General features: G+C 66.0%; 2 protein-coding genes across 7 annotated transcripts in view; one reads left to right on the forward strand and one right to left on the reverse strand.

Moving 5' to 3' along the window:
* Positions 1-7,194, forward strand: part of FAM171A2 (family with sequence similarity 171 member A2) — a 31,974-nt gene extending 24,780 nt beyond the window's left edge. Inside the window, exons 6-8 of the mRNA XM_034755967.1 lie at positions 2,106-2,222; positions 3,256-3,382; positions 4,254-7,194. Coding sequence (XP_034611858.1) covers positions 2,106-2,222; positions 3,256-3,382; positions 4,254-5,799 — 1,790 coding nt within the window. The 3' untranslated portion in view covers positions 5,800-7,194. The remainder of the gene's footprint in view (positions 1-2,105; positions 2,223-3,255; positions 3,383-4,253) is intronic.
* Positions 7,195-8,992: 1,798 nt separating this feature from the next.
* The window catches only part of GRN (granulin precursor), a 16,624-nt gene continuing 4,258 nt past the window's right edge, over positions 8,993-21,358 (reverse strand). Inside the window, exons 1-15 of one of the 6 annotated variants that reach the window (XM_034756040.1) lie at positions 20,501-20,617; positions 19,789-19,947; positions 18,666-18,812; positions 17,581-17,665; positions 16,939-17,051; positions 16,375-16,522; positions 15,623-15,729; positions 14,640-14,769; positions 14,222-14,319; positions 13,636-13,872; positions 12,861-13,094; positions 12,203-12,439; positions 11,683-11,916; positions 10,411-10,659; positions 8,993-10,044 (exon numbers count right to left, since the gene is read on the reverse strand). In XM_034756040.1, the coding sequence (XP_034611931.1) occupies positions 9,913-10,044; positions 10,411-10,659; positions 11,683-11,916; positions 12,203-12,439; positions 12,861-13,094; positions 13,636-13,872; positions 14,222-14,319; positions 14,640-14,769; positions 15,623-15,729; positions 16,375-16,522; positions 16,939-17,051; positions 17,581-17,665; positions 18,666-18,812; positions 19,789-19,932 (2,295 nt within the window). In that variant the 5' untranslated portion in view covers positions 19,933-19,947; positions 20,501-20,617 and the 3' untranslated portion in view covers positions 8,993-9,912. Of the gene's footprint in view, positions 10,045-10,410; positions 10,660-11,682; positions 11,917-12,202; positions 12,440-12,860; positions 13,095-13,635; positions 13,873-14,221; positions 14,320-14,639; positions 14,770-15,622; positions 15,730-16,374; positions 16,523-16,938; positions 17,052-17,580; positions 17,666-18,665; positions 18,813-19,788; positions 19,948-20,204; positions 20,460-20,500; positions 20,618-21,358 lie in introns of those variants that run through there. The other 5 variants (XM_034756039.1, XM_034756038.1, XM_034756041.1 and 2 more) reach the window with 5 other exon arrangements.

Genomic DNA, 21,358 nt, shown 5'->3' on the forward strand with positions numbered 1-21,358 from the left:
GGCTCCAGCAGTGGGGCTCTGGTGGGAATTTAAAGGGCCTGGGGCTCAAGCCCCTGCTGGGACCCCAGGCCCTTTAAATTGCCCCCTGGGGAAGCCAGGCCACCCTGGTACCGGGGCTTGGGCGCGGGGCCCTTTTAGGCGCGGGGCCCGATTCAGGGGAATTGGTTGAATTGGCCTAAAGCCGGCCCTGTCGGTGGGCCAGGTGCCCCTGCCGTGCATGGTGCAGGCTGCGGCTGGCCCTGTGTTTGGGCTCGGAGGATGCGTGAGGTGTGGGACAGAGCTGGGACTAGAGGGGAGCACGGGGGGGCGGTGCCTGGGCATATTCAGGGCCAGGGCTGGATTAACTATTTGTGGGCCCGGCGCCAAACATATTTGTGGGCCCCCCCGGGGAATAATTGTAAAAGGGGCTGGGGGTAAAAGCACAGTGGGGCAGGAGCTAGGGTTGGTCTCGGGAGCAAGGGAGGGGTCAGGGGTAAACTGCAAGGGCAGCAGGGCCAGGGAGGGGGTAAACAGGACCCCCCAACCCCCGCCCACATAGAGCGGGTACCTACCTGGTTCTAGCCCATTCTCTTTGTCTCTCTCTGCACTGAGCTGCCCCTTCTCCCGCAGCAGCAGGACAGGTTCTCTTCCAGCCCTCGGGGGTGGGTGTTGGGAGTGGGAGGAGCGGAGGCTAACGTGGTTACTCCTATAACCGGACATTTAGTTTCCAGTCAGCACTGCTAACTGGACACTCAGGTCCTGTTTTCTACTGGAGTTTCCAGTCTAAAACTGGATACCTGGCAACAGGGCTGCCAGAAAAGCCTGGGGGAAGGGGGTAGAGGGGCAAGCAATCAATTTTAAAAGTAAGAGGGCCAAGACTTAAGGGGGGGGCAAGTGGTGGGTGGGCTAGGGAGTGGAGAGGAGCTAGTGGGCAGGGCCATGTCTACTGTACTGCCCAGGTAGGTTGGAGACACTGGGGATCAGCTGACAGTATCCAGGGCCGGTGCAAGGATATTTTGCACCCTAGGCGAAACTTCCACCTTGCACCCCCCCAACCCCCAGAGCATCGCTTATTATAAATTTTCAAAAATGAATACAGTGAAATCACATCTTACGCGGGGGTTAGGTTCTAAGGTCAGCGCGTAAGAGGAAAATCGCGTATAGTGAAAATTACCATAAACTACAGTACACACAGCATACACTAGAACAGGGGTCCTCAACCTACGGCACGCATGCCACTTTGGGGAACCGAAGTAGCGTCCAGGACTCGTCTGAGGCTGCCAGGTGGCTCTGGGGTTGGGCCCATGGTCTGTCCTTTTCGGGGACTTGGCTCTGTGTGAACCTTCGTGGGCTCCAGTCACGTCAGGGGGATGTTGTGGTGAAGGGGATGGGCTGCAGATGGAGATGAATGGGGAGCAGAGTAAAGGGGGGTGTTATGGGGCATTGCTGAATGAGGGCAGAGTTAAGGTTGCATGGGCAGCCTTACTGCCGCATTTCCTGCTTTTCACACGTCTGAGTTTGGCTCAGTTCAGCATCCTGCCATCAGTGTGTTGCCACTGAATTTCTCTTCAGCCCCAGCCTGGGGCACAGACAGAAGCCTGCCACTCCCTAGTGAGCCAAGTCTGCAGGAGCCAGCACCATCAGGGGGGTAGCATTGTGTGGGGCTTGTTCCTTGGGGAGGAGAGGCCTGAGGAGCCTTTGAGTAGTTGAAGGAAAGAGGATGTAATCTGGGGAACTCTCTGCTGCAGGATATTGTTGGATCCAATAACCGAGCAAGGTTTGAACAGGGGAACAGGACTCCCCTCGGCGAGGCTCTTCACCCTCATGCTCCAGGGCACGGGCTGGGACAGGAATTGCCCCACCCCGGCCCAAGGACAGAGGTGACTAGGGAACCAGACTCCTTCCTCTGGGGCATCCGCTGGGGGGCCATTGGCAGAGGCGGGACACATTATGGCGGGAGAGGGGATGTGGGGCGAGGTGGGCCGGGGCCTGATCCAGCAGGGAGGGTGCGCGGCTAGCAGGGGAGATGGGCCAGTGGTCCCATCGCGTCTGGATGCTAGGCCAAAGAGGCCGGTTCGCTCCCGGCTTGGTTGACTCTGTTTTGTCGCCCCCCCCTCTCCCCCCAGGCCTGTGGCTCCGAAACGGGACAGGGCTGATCAGGAAGGAGGGGCGCCAGCTGTACTGGACGTTCGTCTCACCCCAGCTGGGGTACTGGGCTGCCGCTCTGCCCTCCCCCACCACAGGTGAGGCAGCCGCCCCCAGCCTCGGGGGGAGGAGCCCAGCGCCCTCCCCAGCCGCAGGGGAAGGGTCAGGGCTGGAGCCGTCTGACCAGCAGAGCGAGTCATGGGGAGGCAGGAAGCAGGGCCCCGTGGGCAGGCCAGGCCTGTCCTGGCCCAGCTGCCACGCCCAGCCCAGCCCAGGCATTGTTCCAATGGGCTCCCAGGCAGAGCAGCCCCCAGGCCACAAGATCCTGTCCCGGCCCCTGGCCCCGCACTGGAGCCGGCCGACGCCCCTGGCTGGCCCCATGGGGGAGCCTGATGGCTCTAGGCCTGCGGGCTTCTCCAGGGTGCCGGGGGGCCCAGGCTGGGCCCCCAGCCGGAGCAGAGCCTCTCTCGGGCAGCCCCTGTGGACCTTGGGCCTGGCCAGGGGCAGGAGCCCCGGAGGGCATGAAGGGGCGCCGGGAAGGCAGCAGCAGCCCCCAGGGGAGCAGCTGGTCTGACTCTTGGTGCTGCGGATGCCGCTCAGGCAGCAGCTGGGAATGCCAGCTCCCTGCCCTGGGCATTGCTCAGTGCCTGGCTGGGGGTGGGCCTGTTCCCAGGGTGCAGGGTCCCCCCCCCCCGAATTGGGGAGCCTGTGCTTGGCCAGCTGCTCGCTGGGCGGGGTGGTGGGTGCTGGCATCTTCCCCCACAGAGCGGTCAGGGCAGGGCAAGCCGCTGCTCAGTGGTGCTGGGACAGGAGTGCCTAGAGGCCCTGGCCAAGAGCCGTGTCCTTCCACACCGGGTGCTGCACAGACACAGGACAGGCCCCTCCCCAAAGAGGACAAGAGGGATTGGGAAATGGAGGAACGGGTTGGGGGAGCTGGGGCTAGAACCCAGGTGTCCTGACGGCAGGACCTGGCCAGGTCCCCATTCCTGCCGCCTGCCCGGCTCGCCCTGCCTTGCCTCAGCCCCTCCAGAAGTGGTAAGGAAGCAGCTTGATTGCTGGGAGGTGCCGGCGGGAAGGAGTGGGGCTGTGTTCCCGAGCCTGTCTCTGACCCGCTGCCACCTGCCTTGCTAGGGCTGGTGTTGCTGGCGTCGGGGATGAAGGACATCACCACGTACCACACCATCTTCCTGCTCACCATCCTGGGGGCGCTGGCGCTGCTGGTGCTGAGTCTCCTCTGTCTGCTCATCTACTACTGCAGGTGAGGTCAGGCTGGCTGGGCGAGGGGACGTGGCCTTGGCAGGGGGCCTGGGCTCCGGTGGAAGCAGGGGGTGGTGCGGGCTGGAGGGGCTAGCTTGCCCTGCTGTTGGAGGTGGAGGGAGCGGCGGCTGGCACCAGGGGAGTGGGGGAGGGGATGGATGCAGTAGCCCAGCCCCCTAACCTGGCTTGCACCCAGGGCCGGCTCTAGGTTTTTTGCCGCCCCAAGCAAAAAAAATTTTGGCTGTCCCCCACCCCAACCCTGGGCTCTCAACCCCACCACCACCACCAGTGCCCTCCCCCACCTGCACCCCCTGCCGCCCCAGCCCTGGGCTCCCCCCACCAGTGCTGACTCTGCCCACTCCCCCCTCGCTTCCAGCTGATCCGGCGCTGACAGGGTCCGGATAAGCAGCAGGGCTCTCGGTCCGCGCCTCAGCCCAGGGTCCCTCTAGCCAGGGCTCCCGCGTCGAGGACCAGCCGGGACCCGGGAGGGCAGAGCCGAGGGACCGCCCTGGCAGGGGCCTGAGGAGCCGGGGCAGGGCAGCCCCAGAGGGAGCGGAGCCCCAGAGAGCGGGACGCAGCCCGGGCCCCGCACGGCAGCATCCCACCCTCTATGGCCCCACTGCTGCTGCTTCTGGCCACCCTGCCGCAGCCCCTGGGCGGCTTGGGCCACTTCGCCCAGCCCCGGCCGCGGTGCTGGGGGACGGCCGCCCTGCGCACCTGCAGGCGGCTCCACTTTTGATCTCTGTGCCCTTCACAGGGCCTAGCTCCAGGCCTGGCTCAGCCCCCTGCCCCGCCTTGGCTCTCGCGTTCCCCTCGGGGTAGGCAGCCCTGCGCTGGCCCAGCGAGCTGGTAACCGAGTCCTGTCTCCCCAGGCGGAGGTGCCTGAAACCCCGACAGCAACACAGGAAACTGCAGCTGTCTGGGCCGCTGGATGCCTCGAAGCGAGACCAGGCCACCTCCATGTCCCAGCTCAACCTGATCTGCACCAGCCACCTGGAGACAGCCTCATCGGCCGGCGACCCCGACGCGCACACGCCCATCCTCAAGTCAGCCTTCTCCAGCTCCCGGGAGCTGGGCAGCTCCCGCGAGGAGTTCTTCCGTCACAAGCTGCGGCATGCCAGCAAGGCCTCCACGGAGACGCTGAGCCAGCGGGGCGCCCCCAAGGAGGAGTACCCGCGCCCCGGGGAGAGCTTCTCGCTTAAGGCCGCGCGCTCCATGGACGGCCCGGGCGCGCTGGAGCCCTCCATGCTGGAGGAATACAAGCGCAGCTTCTCCCACCAGCGCGTGGAGGACAAGGGCTCCGAGCCATCGCGGAAGCACTCAAGGAACGAGAGCAAGCCCTACCTCCAGGAGCCGCCCTCCCCGCCGCCCCTGCCGCCCCCCTTTGACCACTACGTGGGCCACAAGGGGGAGCCCAAACCCCCCGACTTCATGCTGTCGCAGTCCGTGGACCACCTGGCCAGGCCCACCTCGCTCACCCAGCCGGGGCAGCTCATCTTCTGCGGCTCCATCGACCACATGAAGGACAGCGTGTACCGCAACGTCATGCCCACCTTGGTCATCCCGGCCCACTACATGCGCCTGGCGTCGGATTACCCCTCCGGGGAACAGGCCCTGGCTGGCCCGGCAGATAGCCAGCCTGAGATGGAGGGGCTGCCCGGCCAGGCCGGGATGACTATCCCGCACCAGTTCGGGCCCCAGGACCAGCAGCGGCAGCTCCTCCAGCAGCAGCTTCAGCTGCAGCACCAGCAGGGTGAGGACTCGGAGGGCAAGGGTTGGGGGGCGCACTCCTCCTCGGTCAGCGGCTCCGTCACCATCCCGGTGCTGTTCAACGAGTCCACCATGGCCCAGCTGAACGGGGAGCTGCAGGCACTGACGGAGAAGAAGCTGCTGGAACTGGGGGTGAAGCCCCACCCGCGGGCCTGGTTTGTCTCGCTGGACGGGCGCTCCTCCCAGGTGCGCCACTCCTACATCGACCTGCAGGGCAGCGAGAAGAGCCGCAGCAACGACGCCAGCCTGGACTCGGGCGTGGACGTCCACGAAGCCAAGCCCCACAAGCGGGCCAAGGAGGAGCGGGAGCGGCCCCCTGCCCCCACCGCCTACTCCAAGCTGGCCTTCCCCGATGACGCGGAGCAGAGCAGCAGCGAGAGCCGCACGGCCATCTGCTCCCCCGAGGACAACTCCCTGACGCCCCTGCTGGACGAGACGGCTGAGGCCCGGGCCGCCACCATCCCCCGCCGGGGCCGCAGCCGGGGCACCAGCTCCCGCAGCAGCGCCAGCGAGCTGCGCCGGGACTCCATGACCAGCCCTGAGGACGAGCTGACCGACCCGGCCGAGGGTGGCGATGAGCCGGGTGACAAGAAGAGCCCCTGGCAGAAGCGCGAGGAGCGCCCACTCATGGTCTTCAATGTGAAGTAAGCAGGGGGGGCCTGTGCCCCCCCCTGGAGCCAGCGCCAGCCCCTGGGGGGCAGAGGAAGGGGTGGGGCTGGATGCCAGCGCCTGACAGGGAGGTGCTGCATGACTGATCGCTCCGTGCCCCCGGGGAGGCCCCTGTGACCAGGGCGACTCCAGACCAGGACCCCAAAGACCCCCCAGCCCTCTCGTCCTGAGGGCTGAGCTCTGTGGGGGAGCAGGGGAAGGGAGGGACCCACGCTGGGAGGCAGAGAACCAGTGACCTGCTCCCCCCTGCAGCCGGGCACTGTCTGTCGCACCCCCCCCCACCATTCAAGGGACGGCCCAGAGCAGGGAGGAGACGCTGTGGCAGTGGGACAGGGCAGGGGGCTGATCTCCCTACCACCAGTACCATCTGTCGGGGCTGCTGCATGCCAGGCCCCCCTGCTAGGCAGGGGCTGGGGGAGGGGCAACTCGAGGACTCAGCAGCCCCCTCCACCCGCCGCCAGCCCAGCGGGCAGAGTGAAGGGATTGAGTCAGGTGGGGGGCAGGGCCTGGGGCAGCCTGGCCCAGCCCCTGTTTCCAAGCACACTCTCCGCGGGGCCTGGGCAGACCATCCAGGGAAGCAACGGCAGAGCGGAGCCCCCCAGGAGCCAGAACAAGCTGCGGCTGCTCCTCCCCCATGACACCAGGCTGGAAGGGGTTAAGAGCACCCTGCCCCTGCTGGTGTGTGGAATGGCTGAGGATGGTGCTTATCAACTAGCACCTCGCCGTCCAGCCCCAGCTGCACCTGCCTGGCCGGGGTGGGGCAGCCCCGCACCTGGCCTGGGGCAGCCTGAGCTGCAGCAAAGCAGAGCCCAGCTGTGCTCCTGTGGCATGGCCACCCAGGCTCTGCCAGACTCCGATGGCTGCAGCAGGTGCCAGGCAGCGGGTACATGGGGGCTGCTAGGGGAGCCTGACCTTTGTCTGCATCCCTAACGCCCTGGGGCTGCGGGGAGCCTCCTCCTGCCGCCCCACACAGCTCCCCATCCTCTCCTCCAAGTGCCTTTGTGCCCTGCGCTGCAGGGCGAGTGGCACAGCTGGGCCGTGTGTGCAGAGCCGGCTCAATCCTCCTCTTTCCTCATCTGCTTTTCCCAGGCTGGCTGCTGCCTCCAGCGAGGGTGGGGGGTGGCAGCATCCCACCATGCAGACTGGGAGCTGCCTGCAGAGCCAGGCTGGGATCCCCCCAGCGCTGGCCCTCAAGCATGCCAGGGGATCAGCCAGCCCTCCCCTGGATAAGGTGTGTAGGATCTCCCCCTACCCTGGCCTGGGCTGTGGGGCAGGGCCCTGGAGGCTGCATTCTCAAGGCACTTCCTGCTGCACCTGCTAGTGCCACCCTGGGGTGCGGATGCTGTTGGCTTCTACACCCAGGCAGGCTCCAGCTGGGGGTTCGGGGGCAGAGTCGGGGGGGGGGGGTCCCTAGGGAATAAAACACCCACCTGTGGCTTTTACTTTCACCTCTGTGTCTTTTTGCCCTATGTGTGCTGCTGCCCTCTCACTCCTGCCTACTGCAATCACCTGCTCAGCTGGAGCCTGGAGCCTGTTTGTGTGTCCCCCTGGAGGGGGGGCTGTTATTTTTGGGGCATCATTTTCCTGTGGAACTCCTTGCCACTAACTTCCTTGACTTGACAAGGGGGAGATGTTCCTACAGCTGCCAGGCCCATCCCCCCCTCACAGCATGCTAGATGGCTCCGAGGGCCTCTTCCGGCAGCTGGCCACTGGCATGGCTGGAGCCCAGGGGTAGCTGACACAGCAGGAGCTGGGTAGGCTGCTAGCCCCAGGCAGCTCCCCGAAAGGTTTCAGCATGTCGGGCGGGCACAGCTAATCCCAACCACCCCCCGAGAGAAGCAGGGGCCCTGCTCTCAACCATGAGGCTTGATTGGCAACTGCCTGCTGCAGGGAACTAGTTTGGGAACCCCCCTTGAGGGCTGGGTTGGGGGGGAGGAGACGTGGTCAGACCTGACAGGTGACTCCACAGCATGAGCACCTGTGCCCCCATCCCACCCCCAAGAGCAGCTCCGGGTTGGCCATGCTGGGGCCAGAGTGGCAGGCCCCCATGCTCCTTGTTCCCAGAGCACTGGCCCCTGGCGCTGCACCTGTCAACCATGGAGCCTCTGTCACAGGTGTGGGCAGCAGTGGCACATGGGCACCTTGGCTCAGGCCCTCCTGCGCTACCCCTGCCCTACAGCCCCTGGTTTGCTTGGATTTTAATGCTGGTATTTCTGAAGTTCCCTCTGGGGTGAGAGGAGAGCTGCAGCTGTGTCTGGACCCTGTCACCCTCCTGCAGGACGAGGGCCAGGAGCAGCCTGGTACAGATCTGTGCCCTGGGGCCCCCTCCAGCCCATGGGCTGCGCGTGAAACCCCTTGAGTTTGATCCTGGGAGCAAGGCTGGGGCCAGCTTGGCCTGTGGGCCCCCCCCCACTCCCCATGTGTTCTCTAGAATGGCATTAATATATAAAACCCTTTAACCCCCCCCCCCCCGTGTCTGGCTGGTTCCTCCATGTGCACTGCCCATCAGCTCCCCTGTGCAATGCTAGGCGGGGCCTAGCTCCAGGGCTGGGCCTACACGTGGCTCAGGGTGGTTATTGCTGGACAGCTGATTAGAGGGACACTCGCTTAGTGCAGATGGCTCCTTCCCCCTGCTTGGGGGCTGCATAGCAGCGACGTGGGCCAGGCTGGGCCCGGGACGAGCAAGAGTGCCAGGGCTGTAGGGCCTGCTGGAATGCAAAAGCAGGGCCCCCCTGGCACATGGGCACAGCTGGGAGGGGAGGCAGGCACCCAGTGGGTGGCTGTGCAATGCTGCTCTAGGCTGGCAGCAGCACCTGAGCGTGCCCCGCTCTGGCCCCATTTACATTAAAGCAAAGCTGGGCTCAGAATAACAGCTGGCAGCGGCCCAGGGCAGGTGCTTTTGTGCCATTCTCCTGCAAGGCAGAACCTCAGAGCAGCTGCTTTGCACCCAATCACTGCCCAGGGCAGGCTGTGGGTCCAGGCCCAGGTGCTCCCCACTTGGCTGGATGGGCCACAGCTGCATGCCAGGGGGCACAGGAGGGGCGGCTCTGTTCCAGGGAAGAGAAGGGAGGGCAAGGCAGGGCCCTGGAGTCCAGGCTAGAGGCAGCAGGGAGATGTGTACGCTGGTGGCACAGCCCCCTGGGCTGGGGGAAGGAGACAGGATTGACATCAGCACCTTCCTCCACACTCTTTATTGGTTCTCACGCTCTTCCAGCCACTTCAGCCCTAATAGCACCATGCCCCCCCCATTCCTGGCCCAGGCTCCAGCCACAGGTGGGGCACGCTTAGAGGCAAGGGAGCTGGTGACCAGAGGACCTGGTGCCAGTCCAGCCCTGGGGGCAGCTGGAAGGGGGCAGGGGCTGGGCATTTCCAAGACCCCTGAAAGGGGGGGCTAGAATAAGGACATGCTCCCGCATAGTGCCCAGCAGACAATGCAGGCATGAGCTCAGGGCAATGCACATTCAGGGACTGAGGTAGGAGGGCGCCAGGAGCCAGATGCGGCAATGCCCTACCCCCGCCCCGCTGCCTGCCCGGCCCTGGCTTTCACATGCAGGACGCAGGGAGGGGCGTGAGGGCCCAGGAGAAATGGAGGGAGATGCAGATGGCCCCAGGAGTGTAAAAAGCAAAGCAGCCCAGCTTCCCTGGCGCCCAGGTGGTAGGGAAGCAGGGCCTGGCCTGGCCCAGGCCAGCTTCAAGGCCCCGGCCAAAGGAGAAGAGCCTAGAGTGGGGGGGGGGATCCTTAACCTTCAGGCCTCCAGCAGGAAAGGGCCACTCCTGGTGCCCACAGGACCTTTGGGGGTAGCTGCAGCAAGGGGAGCAGAGAACGAAGCACTGGGATGCGTGCGCCCACACTGCTGCATCCAGGGTTAAACTCTCACGGCAAGGGGGGGGCTCAGCCCCACGTGCTTAGCTCCAGGGAGGCTGGGTGGGACAGGTCCTGCAGCGAATAGGGCCTGCATGCCTTGGGGCAGCCAGAGAAAAGGGCCCCGAGGCTGGAAGTGAGACAGAGACTGAGGGGTCAGAGCAATCCCCACTGCCCCCTCAGTATGGGCACAGCCACCCCTCAGCGCTGGGTCGGCCCCCACGGGCACCTCACAGCAGGGGGTGGGGCCGGGGGGCGCCGGCGTCCCAACGCAGGAGCCAGCGCCGCTTGCAGTCGAGGCCCGACTTGGAGCAGCGGTAGCCGAAGGGGCAGCAGTGGCGCATGTCAGAGCAGCAGGAGCCCTGCAGAGAAACGAGAGGCATGTTACTGTCTGCTGGGGGCAACCGGGCTGGAGCATAGAGGGGGGCCCCCCAGAGAGGGAGCAGCTGCCCTGCAGCTGGGGCAGATCATAGTCCCCCCAACTTCCCCCTGATTCCCCTGCCAGGGGCCCGGCCTGTAGAATGACCTCCAGCCCTAGGCGCAGCATGGCTGGGGGGCCTGAGGCCACAGCAGGCAGATGGGTGGGAGGGGCCAAGGTCCAGGGTCCGCAGCAGGCAGCCAGCGGGAGGGGCTGGGCAGATGTTGGCGCCGTGAGCTGCAGGGCTCTGTGCTGCTCTGGGGCAGCCAGCACATCTCCCCCCTGGGGTCCCGCTAGGCCCACCCCTCACCCAGCGGTAGGGGCAGCAAGCCCAGGTGCCTGAGGCAGCCTTGCAGCAGGTCTGGTGGGCATGGCAGTAGTGCTGGGCGTCGCAGGTCACGTCGTTGCTGGGCTCCGGGCTGGCGGGCAGCAGGGAGGCAGAGAGGCTCAGGTCCACGGGCTGCACTCGCCCGGCCTGGTGCTTTTCACAGCTCTGTGTGGCCAGGTCGCAGGTGTAGCCCGATGGGCAGCAGTGCTGGTGATCCTCACAGCACACAGCCTGGGGAGAGAGGGGTCAGCCAGCACCGAGCAGAGACAGAGCAGCCTGGCAAGGCCCGCAGGGCATCACCCAGGGGCCCTGGCTCCTGACCCCTCCCCCAACACAGCCAGGGAGAGAACCCAGGAGTCTCTTAACCCCTCCCCCATGCTAACCCACCAATCCCCCCTCCACCCACCCTAACCAAGTGATTTTCAAACTTTTTTTCTGGTGACACAGTTGAAGAAAATTGTTGATGCCCATGACCCAACCGAGCTGGGGATGAGGGGTTTGAGAGGGGCTCAGGCAGAGGGTTGGGTTGCAGGGGTGAGGGCTTTGGGGTGGGGCTGGGACTGAGGGGATCATGGGGGCTCAGGGCAGAGGGTTGGGGTGCAGGCTCTGGGGATGAGGGGGTTGGGGTGGGGCTCAGGGCTGGGGCAGAGGATTGGGGCACAGGCTTACCGCAGGCGGCTCCTGGTCAGCAGGGGTGTTAAGACAGACAGGCTTCCTGCCTGGCCTGGCACCGCGGACTGCGCTGCACCCGGAAGTGGCCAGCAGCAGGCCTGGCTCCTAGGTGGAGGCGCGCAAGCAGCTCCACGCAGCTCTCGCACACAGGCACCACCACCCAGCTCCCATTGGCGCCCCCACCTAGGAGCCGGACCTGCTGCTGGTCACTTCTGGGGCGCAGCGCGGTGTCAGAACAGGTAGGCATTAGCCGGGCAGCGCCACCAAAGGGACTTTTAACGGCCCAGGCGGTGGTACTGACCAGAGCCGCTGTAACCCAATTCTGGGTCATGACTCGGTCTGAAAACCACTGCTCTAACCCACCAGCCCCCACTCCTCTCCCAGAGCCGGAGAGAGAACCCAGGAGTCCTGGCTCGCACTTTAAGCCCTAGAGACATCCTTCTTCAGGCCAAGGGGCGAGGAAGGGCACAGCGCAGCCACAGGGCGCCTCACAGCCATGTTTGTGCCAAGGCCTCACCCCACTCCACCCCCCTCAGGGACACAGTGCACCTGCACAGGCACAGCCCCCCTCCCCGCCCTCACATTTGGCAGATGGCAGCAGGCCCAGGAGCCCATCCCGCTCTTGCAGCAGGTCTGCCCATCCTCGCAGCTGACCGTCTGGTTGCACTTCACGCCTCGGCTCTGGGCGGCGACAATAATGTGAGCTGGAGCCTTGGGTGCCCAGGGCACAGAGAGCAGGGCCTGCTGGCACTTCCCCGCCGGGTCACACTTGTGTCCCTTGGGGCAGCAATGGACGTGGTCCTGGCAGCACACGGCCTGGGCGGGGGGAGAAGACTCAGCATGTGTGACCACAACACACACACACACACGTTCCTCCACTGGGCGCTCCCCAACCCGCAGCCCCACCCTTCCCCCTCCTCCGCTGGGCGCTCCCCAACCCCGACCTGCAGCCCCACCCTTCTCCCTCCTCCGCTGGGGGCCCACCAGCCCCATCCTTCCCCCTCTTCACTGGGCCCCTCCCCCCCCAACCCTGACCCACAGCCCCACCATCACTAGGGCCCCTCAGACCTGACCATGTCCTGTAGCCCATGCGCCAACGCACCTCCACCAGGGGGCAGCAGCCCCAGGCCCCCGTGGACAGCCGGCAGCAGGTGTTGCCGTCAGGACAGCTGGTCTGCTCATCGCACTGCACGTCTCGGCCAGTAGAGAGCGCTCGCACTCGTGCTGGGGTTTTCTCCAGCCAGGGGATTGGGGCAGCAGGTGGCTGGCAGCGGCCTCCCGCCGGGTCGCACGTGTGTCCCTTGGGGCAGCAATGGACGTGGTCCTGGCAGCACACGGCCTGGGTGGGGGGAGAAGACTCAGCATGAGTCACGACAACACGCACCCCGCCCCGTTCCTCCACTGGGCACCCCTCAGCCCCGACCCGCAGCCCCACCCTTCCCCTTCCTCCGCTAGGCGTCCACCAGCCCCGACCCGCAGCCCCATCCTTCCCCTTCCTCCACTGGGTGCTCCCCAACCTGGACCCGCAGCCCCACCCCTCCCGTCCTCCGCTGGGCTCCCGCCAGCTCCGACCCACAGCCCTTCCTCCACTGGGTGCCCGCCAGCCCCGACCCACAGCCCCACCCTTCCCCATCCTCTGCTGGGCGCCCGCCAGCCCCATCCTTCCCCCTCTTCGCTGGGCCCTGCCCCCCCAACCCCAATCCACAGCCCCACCATCGCTAGGGCCCCCACCATGTCCTATAGCCCGTGCTCCTACACACCTCCACCAGGGGGCAGCAGCCCCAGGCCCCCGTGGACAGCCGGCAGCAGGTGTTGCCGTCAGGACAGCTGGTCTGCTCGTCGCACTGCACGTCTCGGCCAGTAGAGGGCGCTCGCACTCGTGCTGGGGTTTTCTCCAGCCAGGGGATGGGGGCGGCGGGCGGCTGGCAGTGGCCCGACGGGTCGCACGTGTGTCCCTTGGGGCAGCAATGGGCATGGTCCTGGCAGCACACGGCCTGGGTGGGGGGGGGAGGAGACTCAGCATGAACAACAACATGCACCCCCCCCCTTTCCTCCACTGGGCACCCCTCATCCCCGACCCGCAGCCCCCCCACTCCCCTCCTCCACAACCTGCAGCCCCACCACTCCCCTCCTCTGCTGGGCGCCCGCCAGCCTAGACCCGCAGCCCTGCGGCTCCCTGGTGCTATTCCAGTCCTGGGCTCTCCCCCACCCCAGCTCTGCTGGGGCCCCTCAATCCCAACCCAGAATGCCCCGTCTCAGTCAGAGACCCCAGGGGTTTGGAGCAGGGTCCCCCCTGCTACGGGCTGGTAATTATGCAGAGGAGTCCCAGCCCTGCTCTGCCTTCCAGGGAGGCCCCTTGGGTAGCAGGACCATGGTGCGGGCAGGGGAGCAAGGGCAGCTCTTAGCCAGCTCCCCCTGGGCGTCACCCACCTGCTCCCGGAACGTGCTCACTGGCCGAGCCCCTCCCTCCGCCTGCAGCCGACCTCAAAAGGAGACACCCCAGAGCCGTGTCCTGTAGCCCGTGCTCCTACGCACCTCCACCAGGGGGCAGCAGCCCCAGGCCCCCGTGGACAGCCGGCAGCAGGTGTTGCCGTCAGGACAGCTGGTCTGCTCGTCGCACTGCACGTCTCGGCCAGTAGAGGGCGCTCGCACTCGTGCTGGGGTTTTCCCCAGCCAGGGGATGGGGGCAGGGGGCGGCTGGCAGTGGCCCCCCGCCACGTCGCACGTGTATCCCTTGGGGCAGCAATGGATGTGGTCCTGGCAGCACACGGCCTGGGTGGGGGGAGGAGCTTATTAGCATATAGGAGTCAGTGATTCTGGGTCTCCAGCCTGTGCAGGGGGGAGGGAGGGAGGGGGCTTCAGGGGGGAAGGGGTGGCCAGCCAGCACCAGGGGGTGGGGGGGAGCGTATAGCTAAGAAGGGACAGCTGGCCAGCATCTGGGGAGGGGGGCAGGGCTGGGAGCAGTGGGGGGTACGTATGAGCAGGAGGGGTGCCTGGCCAGCACCTGGGGCAATGCAGCTCCAGGAAGAGTCTGTCCCTCCCCCTTGTGGGGCAGCAGGAACCGCCACGACCTAGACTAAGCCCCACCTTGCCAGGAGATGCCTCCTCCCACCCCCCGTACCTCCAGCAGGGGGCAGCAGGCCCAGGCCCCCGTGGACTTCCGGCAGCAGGTGCAGCCGTCAGGACAGCTGGTCTGCTCGTCGCAGCGAACCTCTCGAGCTGGGGAGCGAGATCCAATGGTCAGAGCTGGACCCTTCCTCTGGGCTGTGACAGGATGGGGCCCAGTGGGGCTTGTGGCCCCAGGGCAGCCTCAGGAAGCACCCACCCCACTGTGAGCGGGTGGAAGCCCTGTGGGCAGGAAACCCTGGGGGCAGCGTCCGGCTCCCTCTCTCCACTCCCACTGGGCTGTGCCACTCCACTGCCGAGGGAAGGGTCCCTGGTCCCCAGCCACCTGGCACTGCTGCCCCAAGGGGGTGGCAAGGTCCCAGAACCTGTGGGGCATTATCAGAGCATCCCTTTCCCCTCCCCCCACTTCCTACCTCTCTCGGCAGTGTCCAGGAGCCGGGTGAGAAGTTGCGTCTGGCCCAGTGTCGAGGCACATTGCGAGTGGGGCAGGTCGCAGGTGGTGCCCTGGGGGCAGCAGTGCAGGCGATCGCTGCAGCACACAGCCTGGAGTGTCAGGGAAGAACCCGGGCCCAGTTAGACCCATTGTATGGCCTGGGCCCCGGGGCAGGAGCCACTGGTGGGGTGGGGCGGGGCATGTCCCCGCGGGCTCAGCACCAGCCCGTCACAAGGAGGCAGGAGGTGCCTGCAGGCCGAGCCCCCTAGACCCCAGCCATTTCTACAGCAACTTCCCTGGGCTCACCCAGCGCCCAGCAGTGCTGAAAAGCAGCCACTTCGGGGGGCGGCACCAGCTAGGGGACAGAGCCTAACAACTGGAACCTCTGACGTGCCCAGAGCAGCCTGGCATGAACCTGGCACCCACGGCTCAGCACAGGGAGGTGACCCCTCCCGGTGGGAGTCACGCCCAGTCTGGGGCAGATGCCAGGGGAGGCGGTCGTGTGGGCAGATCGCTGGTGCCAGTCCCGAGGCAGGAGACAAGCCGCCTGCTGAGAGACATGGTGCAGAGTGGCAGGTGCCCCGTTATGTGCAGTGAGATGCCCACCTGGGGGTGTCCCTGCCCCTGCTCCCCTCCCCCCGGCCTGGGTCTCTCTCCTCCACAGGCCTGGCGCGTCATCACTGCCGGGGCGGCGTTGTAGCGGGGGCTGGTTTAACCCACCCAGGGGCGCAGGATGCCAGACCGGGCTCTGCAGCATCTCTGTGCCATGGGGCAGGCATCAATCTGAAAGGGGCTGGCACAGTGGGGCACAGACATCCCAAGTCATGGGAGGCACCTGGCTGCCCTAGGACACCAGGAGGGGCAGAGGGAATGGGCAGCTCACAAAATGCCCTGCGGGGGTGGGGGGGGAAAAGACGACACACGTCACACACGCCCTGCCCTGCCCACCCCATCCTCACTCACGTTCTGCAGTGGGCAGCAGCCGTACTGGCTGGCGGACAGCTGGCAGCATGTGGTGCCGTCCGGACACACTGACCGGTGGTCAGGGCAGGTGATCGCACTGAGCGAGACTGGGGAGGGCAGAGGAAGGGAGGTCAGGGGGGCACAGACCAACACCCCCCAGCGGCTGCTCCACCAGGGCCCTGAAGGCACCTGCCACCCCACAGACCTCTGCACCGGCTGCAGGTAGGGCCCCAGGAGCAGGCTTGGGGGCACCTCCTACCATGGGGGCTGTGCCCCCCCATGGGGTGAGCTCTCAACCCAGCTCTGGGGGTAGCCATTGTTCTCGGTACCCGACTCCTCTTCACAGAACATCTGGTGGGGGTGTCCTACTGAATGTACACAGCACATCCACCACTGCAATGCAGCCACTCTGGGGGTGGCATGGCTGCTGTCTAACAGCGCACAGGAAGGGAAGCAGACCCTGGCAGTACAACCCGCCCCCCCCCCCCCACACACACACACACACACTGCCCAGGATCCCAGGGCCGTCTTGGCTGCACGAGCAGCCCTGTAAAGAGTGTCTTCCATGATGATGCGGGGCAGGGGGCTGCCCAGGGCAGTGCCCGTAGCACAGCACCCCTTAGACAAGGGGCTGGCTCACTCCTCCAGCCAGGGTGTGGGGCCCAACGCAGAGGACACCACACGGCACAGGGAGCCCAGGCCCTCCAGCCTGCTCCCGTAGGACCGCTCCCCACCCCCTGGCCATGCCGTACCTGGCATTCCCTGCCACAGCACTCGCTTCTGGGCCGGCACCTTGCTGCCCAGGGGCTGCTCCCCAGCAGCTGAGAGGCAGCGGGCACGTTCCAGGTCGCAGGTGGTGGCATGGGGGCAGCAGTGCACTTTGTCCGCGCAGCAGGCGGCCTGCCAAAGATATGGGGCATGGCAGAGCAGAGAGGGGAGCCAGCAACTCCCCCAGCTCCCTCTCTTGCCGGCCCCCAGGCCAGCTCCGCCCAGCCCACCTTGACCCACATGGCACCCAGGTCGACCCCCAGCACACCAGCGCCTCGCCCTGGGCTTGGCACAGCTGCCCCAGAACCAACCCTTACCCACGGCCCCCTGTATACGAGTCCTGCCCCCCCTGCCAACCCATGACCCCCTGTATCCCAGCCCCACCCTTGCACCCCCAACCGAACCATCAACCCCTGTATCCCAGCCCTGCCACCCACCTACCCACAGCCCCCTGCATCCCAGCCCTTCTCCCCCACAGTCCCCTATATCCCAGTGCTGGGCTCCCTGCACCCCCCCCCCGCACGAGCCCTCTTCCTGCCATACGGTACCTGTGGCATGGGGCAGCACCCCCAGGAGCCAGTGGGCATCATGCAGCAGGTGGACTCATTGGGACACTCTGATTCGCCATCAGGACACTGGACAGCACCAGCGGCTGGGAGACCTGCCAAGAGCACGGCCAGTGCCTGGCACTCAGCAGGGAGAAGCCAGGGCAGCTCTGCCCTCAGCCCCTCACCCACAGGCAGAGCCACTCGGCAGACACCACCCGGGCAAGCAAGCAAGCAGCTCCACCAGCAGGTGCCAGCTGGAGTCTCTTGCTCCAGAGCCCTCCTCGGGGGAGTCCAAGACCCACTGGGACCTGGGGAGGGGAATCCACCAGCCCCTGCCCCCCAATATATGGGAAACCTCCTGCTACAGACTCTGCCCCCCCACAATCCAACAGCTGGAGGACGAGAAGCCAAGCCCTCCCGCACCAGTGCAGCCAGGCGTGGCTGCTAGAGGGCATCATGAGCTGCTGGGCACTGGGCAGAGCTCCTGGCATCGGGCAGAGCCCGGTCGGCACCAGACCCGGGGCCAGAGGCTCAGTGCCAACAGGGTCCCCTTGTGTCGTACAGCATCCACGCTCGGACGCAGTGGCCCAGGACACCCGCAGGGCATGTCAGTCCCCCCCGACCCCACCTCCGGCCCCATACCTGGGAGCACAAAGCAGGATTTGCCGTCGGCACTGCAGTGGGAGCCCCGGGGGCAGCAGTGATGCCCGTCGGCGCAGGCGACGGCCTAAGGAGAGACAGAGGAGATGGTTCTGGGAGGCACAGCCAGCATATCGCTGAACCCCAGGACAGGCGACGGGGGCTGGGAGCAGCCACATGGGCCATGCGAATACACCCAAAGGCAGATGGACACCAGCACCAAGCAGTCCAACCCCCTGACCCCAACAGTATCCCCCCTACATGGGGAAACTGAGGCACAAGGAGGGGACAGGACTCGGTGGCAGAGGATGGGGAACAGAAGCCAGGAGTCCTGAGACCCCCGGTTCTAAGCACTGGAGAAGGGCTGCTTCCCCCAGGCCAGAACAAACGCTGCCCACTCCATTGGAGGAAGGCCACGCAGTTGGGCAGCACCAGGCTGTCCTGGGCTGGGGGGATGTGGTGGGGTCAAAAGGAAAACACCCAGCCCTTGGCCAAGCAGGAGAGCAGGACCAGGGGAGAGCCACAGCTGTGCCCTACAATCCATTCTGCAGCCGGTAACTCCCGGCACTGTACCGCCCCCATGCATTCTACTCCCACATGGGCACCACGGGCGAGCCAGCCCCACGTCCTGTCTGCAGTAGGGGCCAGCCCCAGGTGAACCAAGAAGGCCCATGGTAGTAGCTGTGGGATAATCTGGCCCCCCAGGAAGGCCTCATCCTAATCAGAGTCGGGCTGAAGCCCCGAAGGAGGTCTGAGCTCCCGCCTGTACTAGCAGCAACGGTGACAACTCGGGATGTCCCTGGGACCCACAGTAACAGCCAATCCCTTCTTGGTCTCAGTGACGGCCTGCAGCAGGGAGTTCCACAGTGTAACTATGCCCTGGGTGGAAGGTATTTCCACTGACCACCAGGGGAGACCCCTCTCCCCGCACCATGCCTACAGGCAGGGTCTGAACCAGCCTGGCAGCTGGCCAGGAAGCTCTCTGGGGAGAATGGCCCAGCCCGGCAGCCCCCCATGGGACTGTGGGTACAGCCACTCACGTCCCAAGTACAAGCTGGAGGCCCCCACCCCCCGGGGCGGGCGCTTACCTCCGACAATGGGCAGCAGCTGAAGGAGCCGGCCGACACGCGAAGGCAGCTGTATTCCGCGGGGCACTGGGTCCCATCGGGGCACACGCTCCCGGCAGGCTTGGCCATGCTGCTGGCCTGGGTCATAGGCAGGGAGGCCGGGGAGCCCTGGTGGAGGCGGCAGAGGGTGAGGGGGATGCAGTGCAGGGAGCCCAGAGCACAATGGCCCCCCAAAATCACCCGCTGGCTCCTGGTCAGAGCACGGGGGCTGAGTCACGGCTTGGGGGCAGCCAGACTAAACTGCCTTGGGCAGACCCTTAAACACCCCCAGATCCCACCCCAGGGGTGCTGGGCTCTCAGTGGGGGAGGTGTACAGCAAGCGCTCACAGCCCGGGCTGGGAAGGGCACCTAGCACAGACATGTCTGCTTTCCACGTTGGGCACCAGTGCCACCAGGAGGGTGCTGGCGGGTAGGTCCTTTCCCCTTGGCTGGCCTGGTTGGGGGCCCAGCTCTGCCCGGGGCAGCTGAGACAGGGCAGGAGACCCCTGAGCTTCAGCGGTTTCTACCCATTATCGGCTGGGGGGTTTAACCCTGATGTCTAGGCCAGGGGCTGCCCCCAGCACGCAGAGCTCAGGGCAGGGAGCCCTGTTCACCCCCAGCCAGTGGGCCCAGGCTGCTCCAGGGGGCACAAAGGGACTGGATTGCACCAGTGCGGGAGGGTTAACCACAGCTTCCCGGCAGGCCGGGGTGGGGCAGCAGATGAGGCAAGCAGGGCAGTAAATCACAGCCAGGTTCTGCAACACAACTTCCGCCGGGGATGTGGGTTATGACAATGCTCCCCCTCAACCCAGGCCCTTCCTCCCGTCCCCAGGAGCGACTCCCTCCACACCCCTGAGCCTCGCTGCCCCCAGCCACGAGAGCAGCTCAGCCCCTGCAGCGTCCCGCCAGCTGGGGCACTCGGGCGCTGGCCAGAGACCCAGCGAGCTTGCTCCACGCAGGCCAGAGCGGCTGGCTCTGCACGAGGCGGGAGGGGAGGGGGGCACCACCACCAGTGGCACGGGGAGGGCGAACCCCAGGCAGAAAGACCTTCACCGCCCATAGCGACCCCTCCAGCCTTCACCCGGGACGTGACACAGACACTCACCAGAGATGGGGGACAGCAGGCGTAGCCATCCTCTCCGGGATCCCGGCAGCAGACGTCAAGCCCCTGGCACAGCCGCCCATCGGGGCACCGCGGGGAGGCCACCGCTCCAGACAGTGCCAGCCACAATGGCACGAGCGACCACATCCTTGGGGCGAGAACCTGCAAGTGACCAGCCAACAGCTGCTCAGCCGCCTCATCCCACCATGTCTCCTGGGGCCCCTGGCTCTAACTCTGAGCCGCCAGCTGGCTATGGGGCTCAGCAGAACCCCACACACAGCTCGGGGGAGGGAAGCAGGACTCCTGGGTTCTGTCCCTGGCTCTGCTCCCGACGTGCTGTGCAACCAGCAACAAGCGGAGTCATTCCCCTGCCTCTGTGCCTCAGTTTCCCCATCTGTAAAATGGAGGGAAGTACTTACCTTTGCCCCCACCCCTGAATCAGAAGACCCCACTGCACAAAAGCAGCCACAACACCCGCCTCATCCCCTAGCTAACGCAGCAGGGCACTTCCCCAGCCAGGGCCCCCCGCCCCCTCCGGAAGCTGTTCTCTGGCACCAGCCTGCTTCTAGGCGAGAGCCCTGGCTGTGCCGGTGACCCCACGGCTGCACTGAGCAGCTGGTTGGACCAGCGGGTCCCAGCGCTGCGGGTGGGGGCTGTGGTTCAGGTGCGGTGTCACACCGGCTGTCCCTCCCGCTCCTCTCCGGCTGGAACCCACCAGCACTGCAGCTGCCCGTTGTGACACTGCCTCGTGCCCAACCGCGCCCGGGGAAAGCCCCCACAGGCTGTACTGCCACCGTACGCTGCTCAGAGCTGCTGGCGCGGGCTAGGACCTGGCACGCAGCCTCCACCCCCTCGCTGTTGGGAACCAGCCCTGGGAGGGGATCAGTGACCGAACCAGCCCCACGGCCCAAAGTCCAGGCTGATAAGAGCTTCCACCCAGAGCTCCAGCCTGGCCCCCTCCCCCAGCGCTGCGGCTCCAGTGGGGATCTGGCCGCAGGCCAGCAGAAAGACGGATGCAGCAGAGGCGGAAACGCGAGCTGTGTATCAGGGCACAGCAGCCTGGCCTGTCCAAGACGCGTCTGCCCCCTCCTCCCCCCAGCTTCACAGCCCCTTTGAGCTAGAGCAGTGCAGGCCAGCGCTTAGTACACGGAGCCAGGACTCTGGAGTCCTATTCCGGCCCACAGCCCTCTCCCGCTCTGCTGTGAGCTGACGAGGCCCATGACCCCGGCCAGGGAGGGGCCGGCCGGCTCGTTTGGGCTGGAAGAGACTAGCCACACTCCCTGCCTGCTGCAGGTGACTCTGCAGTCACACCTGGGTGAACCAGGCCCACTGCCCCTCAGCCACGGGTCCCGCTAGGCTGGGTCCCAGGTGTAACCATGGCACAGGCCAGCCAGGCAGGGTTTGTATTGAGACCAGGGAGGTGCTGAGAGGGCAGGTGGGTGGGCGGGCGGTGTGAGCACACACAGCTTAGTACGTTCCTGTAGTGCCGCTGGGGCCCGGGGAAGTGCTCATACCCACACACCTGCCAGCAGGGAGGGGTGGCTACAATTTGCTCGGTACAGGTGTCCCCTGG

The sequence above is a fragment of the Trachemys scripta genome, chromosome 23, assembly GCF_013100865.1.
Source record: "Trachemys scripta elegans isolate TJP31775 chromosome 23, CAS_Tse_1.0, whole genome shotgun sequence".
Lineage (NCBI taxonomy): Eukaryota > Metazoa > Chordata > Testudines > Emydidae > Trachemys > Trachemys scripta.